The 16174-nt window shown below is 53.5% G+C and overlaps 1 protein-coding gene across 1 annotated transcript in view; it reads right to left on the bottom strand.

The window, feature by feature from the left end:
* The window catches only part of DOCK6 (dedicator of cytokinesis 6), a 117188-nt gene that overhangs the window by 7123 nt on the left and 93891 nt on the right, over positions 1 to 16174 (bottom strand). Inside the window, 15 exon segments of the mRNA XM_011954952.1 lie at positions 4100 to 4243; positions 4325 to 4517; positions 6664 to 6764; positions 6879 to 7037; positions 8051 to 8203; positions 9134 to 9268; positions 9411 to 9507; positions 9928 to 10012; positions 10319 to 10466; positions 11333 to 11515; positions 11650 to 11810; positions 12494 to 12663; positions 12752 to 12891; positions 13380 to 13550; positions 13637 to 13750. Coding sequence (XP_011810342.1) covers positions 4100 to 4243; positions 4325 to 4517; positions 6664 to 6764; positions 6879 to 7037; positions 8051 to 8203; positions 9134 to 9268; positions 9411 to 9507; positions 9928 to 10012; positions 10319 to 10466; positions 11333 to 11515; positions 11650 to 11810; positions 12494 to 12663; positions 12752 to 12891; positions 13380 to 13550; positions 13637 to 13750 — 2154 coding nt within the window.

Here is a 16174-nt window from a genome sequence, read left to right as displayed (position 1 = left end):
TGAACCTGGGAGACGGAGCTTGCAGTGAGCCGAGATCGCGCCACCGCACTCCAGCCTGGGCGATTGAGCGAGACTCCGTCTCAAAAAAAAAAAAAGAGACAAGAGTCTTGCTCTGTCACCCAGGCTGTAGTGCAATGGCGTGATGGTGGCTCACTGCAACCTCTGTCTCCCGGGTTTAAGCGATTCTTCTACCTTAGCCTCCCGAGTAGCTAGGACTACAAGTGCCCAACACCATGCCCGGCTAATTTTAGTAGATTTAGGTATTTTTAGTAGAGACGAGGTTTCACTATGTTGGCCAGGCTGGTCTCAAACTCCTGACCTCGTGATTTGCCTGCCTTGGCCTCCCAAAGTGCTGGGATGACAGGCATGAGCCACTGAGCCCATGCCCAGCTAATTTTTTTGTTTTTGTTTTTTTGTAGAGATGGGGTTTCTCCATGTTGCCCAAGCTGGTCTTGAACTCCTGACCTCAAGTGATCTGCCCTCCTCAGCCTCCCAAAGTGCTGGGATCACAAGCATGAGCCACCGCATTCGGCCCTTCCTCTGAGGACTTTGTCTCCAAGAATCCAGCAGAGTGACAATAATGAAAACAATGTCGGCCGGGCCCAGTGGCTCACGCCTGTAATCCCAGCACTTTGGGAGGCTCAAGCAGGCAGACCATGAGGTCAGGAGATCGAGACCATCCTGGCTAACATGGTGAAACCCCGTCTCTAATAAAAATACAAAAAATTAGCCGGGTGTGGTGGCGGGCGCCTGTAGTCCCAACTACTTAGGAGGCTGAGGCAGGAGAATGGCGTGAACCCAGGAGGCAGAGTTTGCAGTGAGCCGAGATAGTGCCACTGCACTCCAGCCTGGGCGACACAGCGAGACTCTGTCTCAAAAAAAAAAAAAGAAAAGAAAACAATGTCACTAGTGTCACTAGAGGGCCAGCACCACAGAAGAAATCTCACTGGAACACCTGACTTCAAGTGTGACCTTGAATCTCACTGAGCTCTCAGATGTAAATGCCAGTTCCCCAAAATGTGAGGAACTGAGAAACAGGTAGAGTGACATCACATGGACACAGCCAGCCCCACACAAACCAGAAAAACACATGGAGCAAAGGCCCCAGGGCTCCTGCAAATCAAATGTAGAAGCTACCACCTGCCCTCATACAAACAAGCAAACTAGAGAAGAAAACTCCTTTTCGGCTGGGCGCGGTGGCTCACGCCTATAATCCCAGCTCTCAGGCAGAGGCGGGAGGATAGCTTGAGCCCAGGAGTTTGGGACCTGCCTGGGTAATACAGCGAGACCCCGTTCTCCACAAAAAGGAAAAAAAAAAAGACGAAAACTCCTTTTCAACAGTGGAAAATCAGTTGCCGGGCATGCTGGCTCATGCCTGTAATCCCAGCACTTTGGAAGGCCAAGACGAGAGGGTTGCATGAGTCCCAGAGTTCAAACCCAGCCTGGGCAACATAGCAAGACCCCATCTCTTTAAAAAAAGAAAAAAATTAACAAAGAAAAAAAATCAGCTGGGTGTGGTGGTGTGCACTTATAGTCCCAGCTACTCGGGAGGCTGAAGTGGGAGGATCACCTGAGCCCAGGACATTGAGGCTGCAGTGAGGCAGGCTGCACACTGCAACCTGGGTGAGAGAGTAAGACCCTGTCTCAAAAAAAAAAAAAAAAAAGAGAGAGACTTAGGATACAGATCAGCCACAGCCATTGTGGGCCCTTATTGGATTCTGATTCAAACCAAGTAACCCCAAAAAAGATACATCAGAGATGATCTGGGACATCTAAATATAGAGTGCAATGAGCCGGGCGCGGTGGCTCAAGCCTGTAATCCCAGCACTTTGGGAGGCCAAGACGGGCGGATCACAAGGTCAGGAGATCGAGACCATCCTGGCTAACACAGTGAAACCCCGTCTCTACTAAAAATACAAAAACTAGCCGGGCGAGGTGGCGGGCGCCTGTAGTCCCAGCTACGCGGGAGGCTGAGGCAGGAGAATGGCGTGAACCCAGGAGGCGGAGCTTGCAGTGAGCTGAGATCTGGCCACTGCACTCCAGTCCGGGCGACAGAGCGAGACTCCACCTCAAAAAAAAAAAAAAAAAAAAAAATATATAGAGTGCAATGAAATGACATTAATGACATTAAAGGATGACCATTAACTTGGCCACGTGGGATACGAGTTTTATAAAAGGGTCTTTATCAGGAAGGGGTGCACAGCAGGTACTTGTGGGAGTGGTGGGAAAATAACTGGGATTTGCTTTTTTGTTTTTTGAGACAGAGCCTTGCTCTGTCCCTCAGGCTGGAGTGCAGTGGCATGATCTCAGCTTACTGCAACCTCCGCCTCCTGGGTTCAAGCGAGTCTCATGCCTCAGCCTCCCAAGTAGCTGGGATTACAGATGCCTGCCACCATGCCCGGCTAATTTTTGTATTTTTAGTAGACACGGGGCTTCCCCATGTTGGCCAGGCTGGTCTTGAACTCCTGACCTCAGGTGATTCACCTGCCTCGGCCTCCCAAAGTGCTGGGATTACAGGAGTCAGCCACTGCGCCCAGTCTGGGATTTGCTTTAAGCTGGAGCTTCTCCAACTTGAAGATGCATGTGAATATCCCAAATCTTTATTTTACTTATTTTTTGAGACATGTCGGTTTCACTGTCACGTACATTGGAGTACAGCAGCACGATTACAACTCATTGCAGCTCCAACCTCCTGGGCTCCAGTGATCCTCCCGCTTCAAGCTTCCCGAGTAGCTGGGACTACAGGTGCATGCCACCACACCCAGCTAGTTTCTTGTATTTTTTGTAGAGACAGGGTTTTGCCATGTTGCCTAGGCTGGTCTCAAACTCCTGGCCTCAAGTGAGCCTCCTGCCTCAGCCTCCCAAAGTGCTGGGATTACAGGCATGCACCACCGCACCCGACCCATTTTGATTTTAATATAGAAAGTTTCAAGCGATGTTGGGTCTCCCAGCTACTTGGGAGGCTTAGGTGGGAGGATTGAGTGAGGCCAGGAGTTTGAGAACAGCCTGAGCAACATAGTAAGACTCCCTCTCTATCAAAAAATTAAAAATTGGCAGGATGTAGTGGCACACACCTGTAATCCCATGACGTTGGGAGGTTGAGGCGGGCAGATCACTTGAGCTCAGGAGTTCAAGACCAGCCTGGGAAACATGGCAAAACCCTATCTCTACAAAAAAATACAAAAAATTAGCCTAGTGATGTGTGCCTGTAGTCCAGTTACTCAGGAGGCCAGGGTGGGAGAATCACCTGAGCTGCCCTGGAGGCCCAGGTGGTAGGGAGCCATGATCACGCCACTGCACTCCAGCCTGTGTGACAGAATGGAGGCCCTGTCTCACAAAAGATCACAAAGAAAAAATATATATAATAATTTAAAAATTGGCCGGGCATGGTGGCACATGCCTGCAGTCCCACCTACTTGGGAGGCCGAGGTGGGAGGATTGCTTGATCTCAGGAGTTCGAGGCTGCAGTGAGCTATAATCGCACCACTGTACACCAGCCTGGGCAAAAGAGCAAGACTCTGTTAAAAACAAACAAATAAAAAAACAAGAAAGGAAAAAAGAAAAGAAAGGAAAATTGAAAGCATCTCCAGTGTATGGAAGGCTTGCTATATCAAGCCTGCATCAAGGGTCTCATGGAGACATAGGCGAGTAACAGGGCCTCTGAGAAACCCAATTCTCTTTCTTGCTTTTTTTTTTTTTTTTTTTTGAGACAGTCTCACTCTGTCGCCCAGCGCCCAGGCTGGAGTGCAATGGCGCAATCCCGGCTCACTGCAACCTCTGCCTCCCTGGGTCAAGTGATTTCTCCTGTCTCAGCCTCCCGAGTAGCTGGGATTACAGCTGCGTGCCACCACACCTGGCTAATTTTTGTATTTTTAGTAGAGACAGGGTTTCACCATGCTGGCCAGGCTGGTCTTGAACTCCTGGCCTCATGATCTGCCTGCCTCAGCCTCCTAAAGTGCTGGGATTACAGATGTGAGCCACCGCGCCTGGCCAATTCTCCTTCTTTCTAAATCCCCTGCTGGAAGGGTCTAGGAAGCAGATCTGATGGTGCCTCCCTGGCCCGAGCCCCCTCTCCTGCACCCAGTCCCCAAGGCCTCACCATGGTGAAGTAGCCGGCTGCCTGTTCCAGCAACCCTACCAGCCCCAGCTCAGTGAAGTGCTTTCCGGAGCAGAAGCCCTCCTCGTCGGGCGACAGGATGTCGTCGGAGATGGCGGACTCCTCTAGCACATTGGATGAGATGTTCTGGGGCAGAAGAGATGGCATCAAACCCTCGTCCCCACTGCACAAGTGCTGCCCACCGCCTGCCGCCCCCTGGCCTCTCACCTGGAAGGAAACACAGCCCACGGGCAGGTGGCGGTGGTCCTCAAGCAGGGCGAGGTACTCAGCCACGAGGGCGGCCGCATGCACCATGCACTGGGCGGCCTCAGCATGGTTGCCCAGCTCCGCGTGCTTCCCGGCCATGTTCTGCAGCCAGGTCAGCCGCAGGTCTGGCGAGCCCTGGTAGCCCCGGGCAATTCTGGAGTCCAGGTGAGGGGGGATGTGAGGAGGGGACTCACCTGGTCCTCCCCACCTGCCTCCCACTTGTCCACCCCCTTCACTGGTTACCCCCATATCTGCCCCAAGGACCAGCCAATCTCCTCACCTGTACCCCATCCCCTCACTCATTCCGTCACCTGGCCATCCCTCATCTGTCTTCCCCTTCGTCTATTTTCTCACCTGCTGGCCAGTCATCTGTCTTCACCTGTCTCCTCCCCTGCCTACCTTACATATTCCTTTAGTCATCTTTCTTCTTACTTGTCCTGCCGTCTCCCACCGACCAGTCTCCTTACCTGTACCCTACTCACCTGTCTATCCCCTCACCTGTCCACTCCTCACCTGTCCATCCCTTCACTTGTCTATCGCCTCACATGTCCACCCCTCACCTGTCCATCCCTCACCTGCCCACCCCCACCTGTCCACCCTCTCACCTGTCCACCCTTTCACCTGCCCACCCTCTCACCTGTCCACCCCTCACCTGTTCACCCTCTCATCTCTCCATCCCTTCACCTGTCTATCGCCTCACCTGTCCACCCCTCACCTGTCCATCCCTCACCTGCCCACCCCTCACCTGCCCACCCCTCACCTGTCCACCCTCTCATCTGTCCACCCTCTCACCTGTCCACCCCTCACCTGTCCTACCTGTCTATCCCCTCACCTGTCTATCCTACCTGTATATCCCCTCACATGTCCACTCACTCACCTGTCCATTCCCTCACCTGTCCATCACTTCACCTGCCCATCCCCTTACCTGTCCACCCTCTCACCTGTTTATCCCCTCACCTGCCCGTCCCCTTACCTGTCCACTCCCTCACCTGTCCATCCCTTCACCTGCCTGTCCCCTTACCTGTCCACCTGTCCATCCCCTCACCTGTCCATCCCTTCACCTGTCTATCCCCTCACCTTTCTATCCCTACACCTGTCTATCCCCTCACCTGTCCACCCTCTCACCTGTCCACCCTCTCACCTTTCTATCCCTACACCTGTCCACCCTCTTACCTGTCCATCCCTTCACATGTCTGTCCCCTCATCTGTCCATCCCTTCACCTGTCAACTCCCTCACCTGTCCATCCCCTCACTGTCTCTTCACCTGTCCACCCCTTCACCTGTTCATTTCACCTGGCCATCCCTTCACCTGTCTCCTTATCTGTCCACGTCCTCACCTATTCATCTTCTCATCTGGCCATCTCTTTACCAGTCCGTCCCTTCACCTGTCTCCTCATCTGTCCATCCCTCACCTGTCCACCCCCTCACCTGTCCATCCCTTCACCTGTCAACTCCCTCACCTGTCCATCCCTTCACCTGTCTCCTCGCCTGTCCACCTCCTGACTTCTCTACCTCCTGACCTGTCCATCCCCTCACCTGTCTGTCCTGTCACCTATGTCTTCACATGTCCATCCCCTCACTTGTGTCCTCACCTGTCCATTTCTTCACCCACTCACCTGCCTGTCCAACCCTTTTCCTGTCTTCCCACTTACCTGTCTCCTCACCCGTCCATCCTACTCTCCTTGTCTCCTCACCTGTGTAGCGTCTCCCCGCTTCCTCTATTCACCTGTCTCTTCGCTTATCCAACCCCTCACCTGTCTGTCCCTTCACTCCCCTGCCCCACCTTTTCATTCTCACTTGACCCTCCGTTCATGAGTTGACTCTACCTGTGGAAACTTGAGTCACCTGAACTATTTCCCCTTCCTTGTGCACCATCTCACCTGTCTATCCACCTGTCCCTCCCATATGCCCCCCGTTCCCCATCTCCATCACCGTCCACCCCTCCTACACTCCTCAACAGGTCTAGTCTCTGGATCTCATTTCCCTTCACCTGTGGGCACCTCACCTGTCCCCCTCACCTGTCCTGGCTCTCATCTGTCATCCTCATCAGTACATTCTTCTGGCATCTTTACCTGTTTGCTCACCTGTTCTCTCCTTACTTGTGCCCTCATTTCTGCTCACCTGTCCCCCTCACCTGTCTGCCCACCTGTCTGCTCTCCTGTCCCCCTCACCTGCCTCTGTTAGAGACTGTACGCTCCCCTGCTCCCTCCTCACCTCCTCAGACATCTACTCTCATCCCTGTTCTCCCTGCACCTGTTGGGCCGTGGGCGCGGCTGAAGGTGCCGGCTGGCCCGCCTCACCTGTACATGAGGTCGATGAGCATCTCAGGGTCCTCCTGGTGTTCCTTCATCTTCACCGTGTCCGTCAGGATCATGTGCAGGTTGAACATCAGGTCCTGGACCTGGAGCCGGGGAACATCCGGGGCCAGTGAGGGCATTAGGAAGTGAAGGGAGCCAAGGTGGTGGCGTCGGGGATTATACGAAGGGAAGGCGGCACGGAGACCCAGCAGTGTCACCTGCTCCGCAAAGGTGCTGTCCCGCAGCCCCACGTCCTCCTCAGCATAGGTGAGGATGGTTTTGAGTGAACGTCGCAGGTGCTCTTCACTGAAGTTCTGTGTTGTCCCCACCAGGGACGAGAGAGACATGGTCACCTGCATCTTCACACGGGCAAAGTTCTGCAGGGACGGGAGGAAAAGTGGAGCCGGGAGTCTCAGACCCCAGACCCCACACCAGGGTCTGCTCAACCTGCCGACATGGCCCTTACATTCTTTATTTATTTATTTATTTTTAATTTTTTTGTGATGGAGTCTCGTTCTGTTGTCCAGGCTGGAGTGCAATGGTCTGATCTCAGCTCACTGCAACTTCCATCTCCCGAGTTCAGGTGATTCTCCTGCCTTAGCCTCCTGAGTAGCTGAAACTGCAGGCATATGCCACTATGCCCAGCTAATTTTTGTATTTTTGGTAGAGACAGGGTTTTACTATGTTGGCCAGGCTGGTCTCGAACTCCTGACCTCAAGTGATTCACCTGCCTGGGCCTCCCGAAATGCTGGGATTACAGGTGTGAGTCACCATGCCCAGTTGTTTTTTCTTTTCTTTTTTTTTTTTTGAGACTGAGTGTGTCGCTGTATCACTTAGGCTAGAATGCAGTGGTGCAATCCTGGCTCACTGCTGCAACCTCTGCCGCCCAGGTTCAAGTGATTCTCGTGTCTCAGCCTTCCGAGTAGCTGGGATTACAGGCGTCTGCCACCACGCCCAGCCAATTTTTGTATTTTTAGTAGAGACAGGGTTTCATCATGTTGGCCAGGCTGGTCTCAAACTCCTGACCTCAGATGATCCACCTGCCTCAGCTTCCCAAAGTGTTGGGATTACAGGCATGAGCCACCATGCCTGGCCTCTTTTTTTTTTTGAGACAAGGTCTCTTGCTCAGGCTGGAGTGTGGTGGCACAATCACGGTCCACTGCAGCCTCAAACTCCCGGCCTCAAGTGATCCTCTCACCTCAGCCTCCCAAAGTGCTGGGATTACAGGAATGAGCCAGGGCATCTGACCCCCAATTGCGTTCTGAGCCCTCCTCCTGCCCATTATGCTCAGTGACTACCTCCCCCTCCCTCACTCCCTGTATGGCACTGAGACCCCGCCGGCCACCCTGACCACAGCCATGTGTGGACCGTGCCTCCTATCCCCACTCACGTGGCCGATCTCGAAGTTCTGTCGCATGAGCAGGTACAGTGAGGCGCTGGCGTGCGTGCGGATGGTGCTGATGCGGCTGCCGCAGTGTCGCAGGAGCCTCAGGCACAGGTCAGCACACAGCTCCGTGTCCTCCTCGAACAGCAGCTCCGGGAACTGCCCACAGGGACCCAGACAGACACTGTCCAGCCCCTCCCGGTTCTGGCTCAGAAGGGGACTGGCCCAAATGAGGACTGCTTGGGTAGGGGTTTGTGTTTTGTCCTCTTTGGCCAAGTACCACTGGGTTTGGAGTCAGACCTGGGTTTAAGCCCCTTGCTGTGTGACCCTGGGTGAGTGACTTGGCCACTCTGATCCTGCCTTCCTTCCACAGTAAACTGTGGCAAAGCAGTCCGCTCCATGGAGTTGCAGAGCACACAGTAAGTGCTCAATGAATGAGCTACTTTTTTGGTTTTTTCTTTTTTTTGAGACAGTATTTCACTCTTGTCTCCCAGGCTGGAGTGCAGTGGTGCAATCACAGCTCACAACTCCCAGGCTCAAGCCATCCTCCTGCCTCAGCCTCCCCAGTAGCTCCCTAGTAGCTGGGATCTCAGGTGTATACCACCCTGCCTGGCTAGTATTTTTTTTTTTTTGAGACAGGCTCTCACTGTGTTGCCCAGGCTGGAGTCCAGTGGCATGATCACGGCTCACATAGCCTTGACCTCCCAGGCTCAAGGGATCCTCAGCCTTCCGAGTAGCTAGGACTACAGGCGCATGCCACCACATTCAATTAACTTTTTTGTAGAAACAGGGTCTCACCATGTTCCCCAGGCTGGTCTCGAACTCCTAGGCTCACATCATCTTCCTGCCTCAGCCTCCCAAAGTGCTGGGATTACAGGTGTGAGCCACCATGCCTAGTCCTAGCTAATTTTAAAATGTTTTATAGAGATGGGCCTCTCTATGTTGGCGAGGCTGGTCTCAAACTCCTGGCCTCAAGCAATCCTCCCACCTCAGCCTCCCAAAGTGCTGGGATTATAGGCATGAGCCACTGTGCCCAGCCTAGAGCTTCTACTGTTTTTCTAAGAATCATGGTGGTTGAGTGGTGCTTACCTTGGACACAAGGGCCCTCTGGGTGGCCAGGCCATGCTGCAAGAAGAGGGCACTCTGGGCACTACCCAGGCTGTACAGCACAACCTTCAGCACTGCCCCTAAGACGCTCTCCCGGGCTTCTGAAAGCATCACCGTCTGGAGGGGAGGAGGTCAGAAATCCAGGCGTTAGAGCCTAGGGTGGTGATAGGGAAAGGGAAGGAGAGGGATTATGGAGCCAGGGATCACAGGGCACTGCAGTTGGGCTCAGAGCCAAAGCAGATGCTGGATCAAGCCCTACCTGCACGATGATCTCCAGTGTATCCAGAACTACTAGGCTTGCCTCGGTTGCCAGGTTCCCTTCCACCAAGGCCTCGTGTTCCATTTCATCCTTGGTCCTGGAAGGGGAAGGGAGGTCTTCGGGGCCCACTCAGGGCAAGATCCTACTCCATGGCTGAGCTCTCTCCTTCCCCTGGCAACCCAGGGGGCTCTGGCTCCCTGGAAGCTGTTGTTTTTTGTTTTTGTTTTTGTTTTCTGAGACAGGGTCTTGCTCGGATGCCCAGGCTGGAGTGCAGCGGTGTGATTACAGCTCACTGCAGCCTCAACCTACCAGGCTCAAGTCATCCTCCCACCTCAGTCTCATGAGTGGCTGGGACCACAGGCACATGCCACCATGCCTGGCTAATTTTTAAATTTTTGGTAGAGACAGGGTCTCACTATGTTGCCCAGGCTGATCTCGAACTCCTGGAATCAAGCAATCCTCCCGCCTCGGCCTGAACTGTTCTGAACTCAGCAAACTCCCTCCTGCCCACACCTACTTGTCCACGCGGTCCGAGGTTTGCTTCCAGTGTGTGACGCTCTTCCGCCAGCGCACGTTCTCTGGATTCCCAAACGGGCTCCTCTCTGAGACACATGGGCGCACGATCACAGATGCGTAAAAACACAGGCACACGTGAACATCAGGAGAAATGCACAGGCATGAAGATAGTTAGGTGGGCTGACCCATGAGGGCACTGGGTGGAGCAGAAGCCTGCCGGATGGACGCACCGGGGCAGACACGAGTGACAGATGGGGACGCACAGGCACACGTGTACGGTGATGACGCGTGGACTTCTCTCCAGGAAATGTGAGGCAGAAAGTTAGCTAGGGATGGCCCCCTTCATGGAGTCCCTTGACACAAGGTGGGAACAGCTGGTGGGATGGGGACACGTGGCTACGTCACCCTCTTACCACGACTTCGCCGAACCATTTCTTGTCGCGCTCCGATGGTGCCCAGGATGGCTTCCTCTAGACGTGCCTTCATATCCAGCGATTTTTTGAATGTGAGGCTGTTGATGCGTTCAAAGGCCTTTTTCCCCTGCGCGGGGACAGAGAACTGGGGTTCAAGGTTGACTGCTCTTTTCGGTGGGACCTTGGCTGGCCCCATCCCTTACTCTGTGCTCTTTCTCACCTCCGGGCCCCTATGCTTAAAGGCAGTTTACCTTTTTCCTCTAAATTCTTAGCACTTACCAAAAAGTGCTCACTGCAACCTCCACCTACTGGGCTCAAGCAATCCACCGCAGCCACCTCTGTAGCTGGGACTACAAGCATGTGCCACCATGCTCAGGTAATTTTTGTATTTTTTTGTAGAGATGGGGTTTCACCATGCTGCCCAGGCTGATCTCAAACTCGTGGGCTCATGCAGTTTGCCTGCCTTGGCTTCCTCAAGTGCTGGGATTACAGGCGTGAGCCACTGCACCAGGCCTTTTAAAATAAATTTTCTTTCTTTTTTTTTTTTTTTCAGAGATGGAGCCTCACTGTGTTGCCCAGGCTGGTGTGTAGTGGCATGATCTCAGTTTACTGCAACCTCCGCTTCCCAGGTTCAAGCGATTCTCCTGCCTCAGCCTCCCAAGTAGCTGGGACTACAGGCATGTGCCACCACACCCAGCTAATTTTTTGTATTTTTAGTAGAGACAGGGTTTCACCATGTTGCCCAGGCTGGTCTTGAACTCCTGACCTCAGGTGATCCACCTGCCTCAGCCTCCCAAAGTGCTGGGATTACAGGCATGAGCCACTGTGCCCGGCCTCCACCTTCCAAATTCTATTCACAAAGGCATTTCTGACTTTATTCCTTGCCTCTGCACAAAGACAGTCCACCCCTTCCCACTCAGCCTGCAGCACCCTGGGTCCCTGGGTACATCTTTAGCCTGCCTCCCCCATTATCTCCTGCCGACACCCTCGAACCTTGTACTCGAAGGCAGCCAGGCAGAGGTACAGCAAGTCCAAGAGACGTCCCAGCTGGGGGAGTGTCAGGTCAGTGGCCCAGCGCTGCAGGAGCGCCGGCTCGGCATTTTTCAGCACCCACAGCACACACGCCAGCAAGGTCCGGCTTGACTCAGCAGAGAGTGCACAGCCTGCGCGAGAAGCCTGGGGCCAGAGAGGAATCAAAGTCAATTTCCATTTTCTCCATGTGAGATGAATCCTGGCCAATCTGTATCTTGATACCTGGCTTCTCTCATTCCAAGGGGATGATGTCTATGGGGACAAGCCTCCCTACTCACCGTTGGCGGCCCCTGGGAGATGCTGGCCCGGGAGCCAGGGGCTAGGGGGCCACCAGCAATGGCCATGGCCACAGAGGGGTTGATGGTACCCGCAATGTCCCCTTCGCCTTCTGTATCTGAGTCAAGCATTGAGGCCAGTCTTGACCGCTGACCTGGGCCCTCTGGCAGGGAAGGACAGAGGGAGAAAAAGATAAAGCCTTGGTAAGTGCTGTCCCCGTCTCAAATTTCAGAAGTCTTCCCTCATGGCCAGGCACGGTGGCTCACACTTGTAATCCCAGCACTTTGGGAGGCCGAGGCGGGGGTGGATCACCTGAGGTCAGGAGTTCGAGACCAGCCTGGCCAACGTGGCAAAATCCTATCTCTACTAAAATTACAAAAAATTAGCTGGGCGTGGTGGTAGACGCCTGTAATCCCAGCTACTTGGGAGGCTGTGACAGGAGAATGGCGTGAACCTGGGAGGTGGAGCTTGCAGTGAGTTGAGATCGTGCCACTGCACTGCAGCCTGGGCGACAGAGTGAGACTCCATCTCAAAAAAAAAAATAATAAATGGTACAATAATATTTCCCATCTATTGTAGGCTGACAGTATCTCAGTACTACAGCCCTGCACATTTTCACATAACCTTATGAAGTAGTTGGTGTTATTACTGTCCCCATTACAGGGGCGAAACCTGAGGCTCAGAGATGTTATAACTTGACTAGTCTGTTCTAGCACTTTAACCTGCTCTGCTAATCTCAATGCCTATACTCATATCCCTGACTGTGTTCTCCCACCTTTACTATCCTGTGCCTTCTGTGACCAAGTCCCTGGGTCATGTGAGCCCATCCTCCCCTGGCCCACTGACCAGCAAAGTCATGTAGCCGTGGCAAGGTGTCCCGTGCAATCGATAGCAGTGGCAGGTACAGCTCAGCCACACAAGCCTTCACGGTGGCCTCTGCGTAGCGGGGATCAGTGTCATGGCCACATAGCAGACTGTGCACAGCACTGATGGCCTTCTTGTGCAACAGAAATGCCCTGTGGGGTAATGGGGTGCTCAGGACAGGGTGAACATGGCTCCTGAACTGTCCCACCTGCCCTGGGGCTAGACAGGACCTCTGCTCACCCCTCAGCCTCAGGTTCAAGGGCCAGCGCCAGCTCTGTCAGCAGGAGCCCAGCTAGGAAGTGCTGCTGCTGGAATGGTCCACTCAGTTCAAACATGCTGGTCACCTTGGGGTCCGGGGCTTGGCTGGAGAAGGTGGAGCTCTGCGGAGAGTGGGATAAAAATAGGGAATGCCAACGGTCAAGGGTCAGAGGTGGGAGGTCACCATTAAAGCCATCTTGGAGGTGACAGAAATCATGGTGCTAATAGCCACAGATGAGAGACTGAGGTTAAGTCATCTGGAGGTGACAGTGGGTATGGGTTTCAAGGCCAGAAATGAGAGGCGGACGTTAACCCATCTGTGATGTAACAGGGCGTGGGGTTAAAAGTCAGAGGACTGAGAAACAGCACACGGAACACTGCGCTGGGAGTTAGGATTTAGGGGAGAGAAATCAGAAGTTAGTCCTTCTGGGAAATGGCTGAGAATGACAGGCAAGGTGAAGGGTCAGAGGTCAAAAGTCAAACATAAGGGATCAGTTCACCTAGACAGTGGTCCACCGTGAAAGGGACAGAGATGAGGGAACCATAGGAGATGGACTGAAGGTGAGAGGTTGTAGGTCAAAGAGAGGAGGCAGAAGTGAAGCCAGCCCACCTGGGAGGTGGTGGAGGACACAGACGGGGAGGGCGAGGCTGGGGGCGACAGGGGGCAGCAGGGGAGGTTGAGGGTCACGTAGTGCTCATGGCTGCATAGGATGCGGGTGAATTCCATGCGCAGGGTCAGCAGGGCCGCCGGATTAGGGGACGACTGGAGCCGCGTGGCCACCTGCAGGAGAGGGGTGGTCAGCAGTAATGTCAACATTGCTCCACCTTCCATCCATGCCATGTCCATCCTGCCCAGCCCACTCCTACCTGCTTGTAGTGGGCCCGGACCAGGCTGAAGACAAAGCCCCGGTCCACCAGGGACAGAAGGTCACTGAGGAAGAAGGCCAGGCTGGCGTTGAGGCGCTCGGCCAGCTCCACATCCTGAGGACACAGGGGCCTGTCAACCCACACAGCCATACCTCCTCCCCAAACCTCAGCCCCCACAGGGGCTTGTCTTTTTTTTTTGTTTTGTTTTTTGTTTTTTGAGACGGAGTCTCACTCTGTGGCCCAGGCTGGAGTGCAGTGGCCGGATCTCAGCTCACTGCAAGCTCCGCCTCCCGGGTTTACGCCATTCTCCTGCCTCGGCCTCCCGAGTAGCTGGGACTACAGGTGCCCGCCACCTTGCCCGGCTAGTTTTTTTTTTTTTTTAGTAGAGATGGGGTTTCACCATGTTAGCCAGGATGGTCTCAATCTCCTGACCTCGTGATCCGCCCGTCTTGGCCTCCCAAAGTGCTGGGATTACAGGCTTGAGCCACCGCGCCCCGCCTCTTTTTTTTTTTTTTGAGACAGAGTCTCGCTCTGTCACCCAGGCTGGAGTGCAGTGGGGCACGATCTTGGCTCACTGCAAGCTTCGCCTCCCAGGTTCACGCCATTCTCCTGCCTCAGCCTCTCGAGTAGCTGGGACTACAGGTGCCCGCCACCATGCCCAGCTAATTTTTTTGTATTTTTAGTAGAGATGAGGTTTCACCAAGTTAGCCAGGATGGTCTCAATCTCCTGACCTCGTGATCCGCCCGTCTTGGCCTCCCAAAGTGCTGGGATTACAGGCGTGAGCCACTGCACCCGGCCAGGGGCTTGACTCTTACCAAGATCATCTGCCACCCCTAGGAGCTGCATCACTGCCCCAAAGCCTTTGTCTCTGGGCTGTGGTGACCCTGGGACTTCCTGGTTGCCCTCCTCAGGCTGCCTTCCTCTCCCATGCTCCTTAAGACACCAAGGCAGATATGGGCTGACTCCCCGCAAGATCCTCTCGCCCTCTCTGTCCAGAGTTCAGAGCTGGGGAGAGACCATTTCCCAGCCTCCCTTGCAGTGGAATCATATGACCATTTCTGGCCAATGGAATTTGAGGGGAAAGTGAGGTGGCCACTTACATGGCAGAAGCAGGTGGGTGCTAGGGAACTGCCAGGCCCAGGCCCACACAGTGATGTCTCCACAATGCTCAGAAATAAGCTTTGGTTATTTAAATCACTTGTGACTGTGTTGAAGTGAGTTAGCCTCTGCCCTAACTGATCAACTCCCAACATCATTTATTTTTATTAATTAATTAATTAATTTATTTTTTGAGACAGAGTCTTACTCTGTCACCCAGGCTGGAGTGTAGTGGCATCATCTCGGCTCACTGCAACTTCTGCCTCCTGGGTTCAAGCAATTCTGCCTCAGTTTCCCCAGTAGCTTGGATTACACCCACCACCACGGCTGGCTAATTTTTGTATTTTTAGTAGAGACAGGGTTTTGTCATGTTGGTCAGGCTGGTCTTGAACTCCTGACCTCAGGTGATCCACCTGTCTTGGCTTCCCAAAGTGCTGGGATTATAGGCATGAGATACCACACCTGGCCTCTCAGCACCATTTAATGTGAACTTTACTGAGCATGTACTCTGTGCCAAGCCCTGGGAATGAGGCAGATGCCATCCCTGCTGCATGTCCAACTCAGTCCAGTGTGTGTGGAGGGGTAGGGGGGCAGGGAGACACAAAATAAACAAGAATTTCAGATAGTCAGATAGTTCTATGTGCTTCAAAGACAAGATTAGATTGGTGCAAAAGTAATTGCAGTTTTACAATTACTTTCAATGGCAAAAACCATAACTATTTTCTTTTTCTTTTTTTTTTTTTTTTTTTTGAGACAGAGTCTTGCTCTGTCACCCAGACTGTGGTGCAATGATGTAATCTTGACTCACTGCAGCCTCTGCCTCCTGGGTTCAAGCGATTCTCCTGCTTCAGCCTCCTGAGTAGCTGGGATTATAGGCACGCGCCACCACGCCTGGCTAATTTTTGCATTTTTAGTAGAGATGGGGTTTCACCATGTTGGTCAGGCTGGCCTTGAATTCCTGACCTCAGGTGATCTGCCCTCCTCGGCCTCCCAAAGTGCTGGGATTACAGGTGTGAGCCAACATACCCGGCCTGTAATTACTTGTCACCAACCTTAACAGACTGGGGTGACATTTTCAGAGATACTGAAGGATAACAAAGAGCCATGGGGAGGGAATCCTGGGTAAAGGGAACAGTCAGTGCAAAGGCCCTGAGGCAGGATGTGCCTGGCAAGCCTGGGGAACAGTGAGGTGGCTGATGTGGGCCCAAGGCTCAGCTGGTACTTGCTCTGCCCTCGTACTCTCTTGAGCCGCTGAGACCTCACAAGTTATCCTCAGTGGCCATCGAATCTCTGCAACCCAGCCAGGCATGGTGGCTTATGCCTGTAATCCTAGCACTTTAGGAGGCCGAGGTAGGCAGATCACAGGGTCAGGAGTTTGAGACCAGCCTGGCCAATATGGTGAAACCCCATCTCTACTAAAAATACAAAAAATTATCTGG

Source organism: Colobus angolensis, unplaced genomic scaffold (assembly GCF_000951035.1).
Source record: "Colobus angolensis palliatus isolate OR3802 unplaced genomic scaffold, Cang.pa_1.0 Scaffold39, whole genome shotgun sequence".
NCBI lineage: Eukaryota > Metazoa > Chordata > Mammalia > Primates > Cercopithecidae > Colobus > Colobus angolensis.
The sequence above is the reverse complement of the archived record's forward strand: the minus strand, read 5'-3'. Positions and strand labels throughout refer to the sequence as shown.